Source organism: Haliaeetus leucocephalus, unplaced genomic scaffold (assembly GCF_000737465.1).
Source record: "Haliaeetus leucocephalus isolate CR32 unplaced genomic scaffold, Haliaeetus_leucocephalus-4.0 Scaffold992, whole genome shotgun sequence".
NCBI lineage: Eukaryota > Metazoa > Chordata > Aves > Accipitriformes > Accipitridae > Haliaeetus > Haliaeetus leucocephalus.
In genome coordinates, this window is record NW_010973428.1 from 2,149,189 (window position 1) to 2,153,758 (window position 4,570).

A 4,570-nucleotide genomic window follows, 5' to 3' on the forward strand; every position below is an offset into this window, starting at 1 on the left:
TTCCTTCTTCTTCCCCCCCAGATTTCTATGCTGAGCATGATGCCGTATGGTCTGGACTATCCCTTGGGTCAGTTGGGGTCAGCTGTCCCAGCTGTGTCCCCTCCCAACTCCTTGTGCCCCCCCAGCCTACTCACCGGTGGGGTGGGGTGAGGAGCAGAAAAGCCCTTGGCTCTGTGTGAGCACTGCTCAGCAGTAACGAAGGCATCTCTGTGTTACCAACACTGATTTCAGCACAAATCCAAAACGTAGCCCAATATTAGCCACTATGAAGAAAATTAACTCTATCCCAGCCAAAACCAGCACAATATGCTAATTAGAAAGGCGTGTAGACACCTTCAGGTTTTGAGCAAACACTTAAGTATCTGAAAACTACAAGTGTGCTAGGGTGTAGGGGAAAGGAAGTAGTTTGACAGCGCATTGTTACACTAAGAAATCCTAGTTTCTGTTCCCTTTGCCCCAGCACAGTTTATCTTAATAAAAAGGGATCTAATCATGGAGCCTACTTACCCATATCAAATAGACTACCTAACTGTAGAAGCAGATGTAAATCTAAAATCTGAGGGGAGTGCTTGAACCTACACATCATAAGAGATATTTATTATAGTGATATCAAAGATGTCCAAATATTTCTTTGTATGAAGACAAAGGAACAACAGCCACTTAGTGTTGTTCTTCTAGGTATGCAGACTAGCTTCTTACCTTCTTTGCTAGTCTTCTGTGGTGTTCACTTTGCTTTTAGACAAGAATGTCAACTCCTGAATGTCCAGTTGATAGCACCCTGACTGTGTCTTTGAGGACAGCACGTTTGACTACTGCACTAATTTCTTTCCAGTCTGTTTGCCCTCTTAAGCAGGTTGGGACAGAACTGTTAATTAATGATGCAGCTACTCTGTTTGTCTAGATACTTTCTTCGCATAGGGCCCAAATGCTTCTGATCTTCTTTCCTTCTATTTCCAGGTGATATCTGGAAATTGAAAGATGTTAAGTGCCTGACATTCTGTGATCTTTCTGTGCTTTTTTAAAGGAGAATTGATGGAAGCCATCAAGCGTGACTTTGGTTCCTTTGCAAGTTTCAAGGAGAAGCTGACAGCTGTATCAGTTGGTGTTCAAGGATCAGGCTGGGGGTGGCTTGGCTATAACAAAGAGCAGGGCCGCCTACAAATAGCAGCTTGTGCAAATCAAGACCCTTTGCAAGGAACAACAGGTCAGGTTTCTTTCCTTCCCTTCTGCTTCTCTCTTTGTAGATTTCATAGGCAAGTGTATGAGATCTGAAAAGGGGTTTGTGGACAAATTGAATTGAAAAGAAATTGATGGATAAGTAGGGCTGGAAAACTGAATATCACTACTAGCAGAAGTGAAAAACAGTTGCAGTTTTTAAAACAGCATTAGTAAAGCAGGACTTAAAAACTGTGAGGAGCAGTAGGGTTTGACGTCTGTCTAGTCCAAGTGGAAATAGATGGGGCATATTGTGAAAGTGCTCTCTCTTAGACAATAGTTTTAGCTTAGGCTCCTATGGATTATTTTTGAGTAAACTGGAGTAGTTTGCCTGTGTCAAGGAAGATTAAGCTTCTTGCCTTTAGATTGTTTTCTCTGGCAGAGGGGTTATTCACAGAACTGTCAGTGTAGGCTAGGCAACAGGAGAGGGGAAGGTGTACATAATAACTCCTGTTACTATGTGGGCTGGGTTTAAAAGGGAAGGTTTATAATCTACTCTTCACCAATATTAAGGAAGCAGTGAGTATCAATTAAATCAGCCTTGGATGTGGATAAATCTTACAGCTAGGCAAGCAGCATAATACTAGCAATGATCACTTCTGAAGATATTTTTACTTGCTTAGAGAGACATGGAAGTGATGATGACAGGCTGGACACCCTCCACAGAGGGAAGAGGTCATGGCCAATAAGAATGCTGCCTGCAGTGGCTCTTTGTCCAAATCATATTGCAGATATCTTTAAAAGATGTTCTGTACAATTCATAGAGAATGGCAAGGAATTTCATGTATTGTTAGCAGCCCCTGTACTGCTTCTCAGTAGGGGAAAAAAAATAATTTTGGTATAGGGACTTACAGCATAATGGGCGTAAACTTTACCCCTGTCCCCCATGAAAACTCCCCAATAAAAAGACAGTGAGAAGGATATTTAGCGCAAAAGCAAGGAAAGTAATTAGACACTTAATGAATAACTTGTAATTAAAATATTGCAAGCAAACTGGCATAGCAAGAGACTCCATGGTATAACATTTCATGAAAATGTTTGCATAACTGCAAAAGATGTAAACTTTTCAAAAATCACTGTATCTGGTTTCAGTTATGTCTTCAAGGCAGTTCTAGAGTATTCATAGGTGTTTATCTTATTGCATAAACTGAAAGAGCTAATTGTGTGTGTGTGTGTGTGTAGAACAAAAAGTTCTGTAAAATGTTGCAGTAAGCACTTATGTGCTGGAGAGCTTTTTATCTCCCTGCAGATAGAGACTCAGAAATTGGGTACAACTTGGGGATGCAATATAAGACTTTACATGTAAAGCATGATTTCATAGATTTACAAAATTTATTGTTTGTTTTTTTTTTTTTTACAGGTCTTATTCCTTTGCTAGGAATCGATGTATGGGAACATGCTTATTATCTTCAGTACAAAAATGTTCGACCTGATTATTTGAAAGCCATCTGGAATGTGATCAACTGGGAGAATGTATCTTCAAGATATGCAACTTGCAAAAAGTAGAGTGGAATTCTTGTACAGACTACTAAAATGTCACCACTTCTACTCTGATACCACTCTTGTAGTAGTGCCCATGGCTTACAAATGAATTGCTCTACTGCAGAAAACACTTAGCTCATCCAACCAAAGCATTTCATAATCAAGCAAAGTGTCTGCTTGTTTAATTGTGAGAGGTATTTACTTAGATTTTTGAAGTTTTAAACTGTTGTGCAACAAAGGGAGACACTTTAATTGTTTCCATTGCATGTAGAAACATAGATCACCTTGCTGAAGCTTAGTGAGGTAATGGATTTCCTTGTTGCACTAAAATACCTAAGTGGAAACATGTACTAATGTTGCTATAAACAAATAAAACTCAAGAATCTTCTATAACTGTCTGTAAGAGACTAATTTTTAGTAATAGCTGGTCCAGTTACTTTATTTAAAAATGAATGGAGAAGAGAAACACCTTTTTTAATTTGTTGTATTACAGGCTATGGAGCTTCTTACATATTAAAAAGATGGGTGAAGTGGGAAATAGGCGTTGCTGTGCCTGCCTGATTTGACTGTCTTCAGTCATCCCTACCTGTTCCTGGATCTCTTACGCAAGATTTTCACGTATTGCACTGATGCACTAGCTTTTGAGGTGTTACCTTGGGCAAGAGATTACAGTACTGGGTCAGGCTAAATTGTTCATATAGGAACTGAATGAGAGCATGTGATACTCATTTCACACTAGCCATTCAAGTGTATCCTAAAACATCCTTTAACTTAAGGGACTGATTACATGCATATTATCAAGTCTAAATTGTCTCTGCATAGCTGTGTTCCTGAAGCAGTTGTAACAAGTTAAACTTAATGCTTGAGGCGGGAATGAAGTACTGTCTGGTATAAAAGAGCATGCCCAAAAGGTCTTAAAATTACAAGAAGTGTTTGGTGTGTTTTGGGTTTTTTGCTAGTTTTGTTGCAAGTATTTTAGACTGGATGCTGCTGGGTATACATAATACCTTGTGCGTAAGTTTTCTTTGAGCTTTCTCAGTATGCCTCTTTAAGTTCAAGATGGATTCTCAGGGAAACAGGGAATAGGCGTACATTACTGTACTGCTAGGCTGCTGTTTTCAAGTATTAGGTAAGATTAAGGGGAGAAGGAAGAAGAAAGAAATGCCTTTCCTTAGCAAATGGAGGGAGAGAAACTACCGCCACCATAGGAAAAGTCTTTAGTCACTAACCAAAGCTGTGTCTGGTGAGATAATATCTGTTGTGAATGAGGGCGAGTTGTGAAAACGTGGCTTATTTCACATTTAAAGTGTGGGTTTTGTTTTTTTTTTTTCTGCTGTGGGATATTTTTTCTCTAGGTCTAGTTCGCATCTCGGATATGCAGCGTGAGCTTCTGCTTAAGTCTGAATTGTTTCATAATCTTGTTTAAAACTTGTAGCATCCTCCCTCATATCTGTGGTTTGCCTCTGAGGGGGTGAGAGCAGTGATGAAGAAAAGTAAGATTATTGGTAATCAGTCTGGCAGCTTTTGACTTGAATTTGAAAAAAAAAAAAAAGAAGCCTACTGAAGCATCCATATTCTTGCTATCTGCAAAATCCTCTGCAAGTCTGAGGAGCTGGTAAATAAAGTCTCTCACAAACTATGCTCAGCTTTTCTTCTTAGAGAGGAAGCCTGAGTCTCGATGAGTAAACACTAGTATCACATAAATTTATTTTTTTTCCCCCCCAATAGAAGCTTCTGGCAGAAAGAATTATACTTCCTAGGTAGCAATTCAAAATGAAATCTTTGCTGTAATTATTTACTGAGGTGATCAGTTTTATTTTGAAACCAATCTTCCTAACTTAAAGTTCCCAGCCTCTGTCCTTGAGTGTTTCCT

General features: G+C 39.2%; 1 protein-coding gene across 1 annotated transcript in view; it reads left to right on the forward strand.

Moving 5' to 3' along the window:
- Positions 1-3,091, forward strand: part of SOD2 (superoxide dismutase 2, mitochondrial) — a 10,301-nt gene extending 7,210 nt beyond the window's left edge. The window contains exons 4-5 of the mRNA XM_010584495.1: positions 1,025-1,204; positions 2,576-3,091. Of these exons, the coding sequence (XP_010582797.1) occupies positions 1,025-1,204; positions 2,576-2,721 (326 nt within the window). The 3' untranslated portion in view covers positions 2,722-3,091. The remainder of the gene's footprint in view (positions 1-1,024; positions 1,205-2,575) is intronic.
- Positions 3,092-4,570: the final 1,479 nt, after the last annotated feature.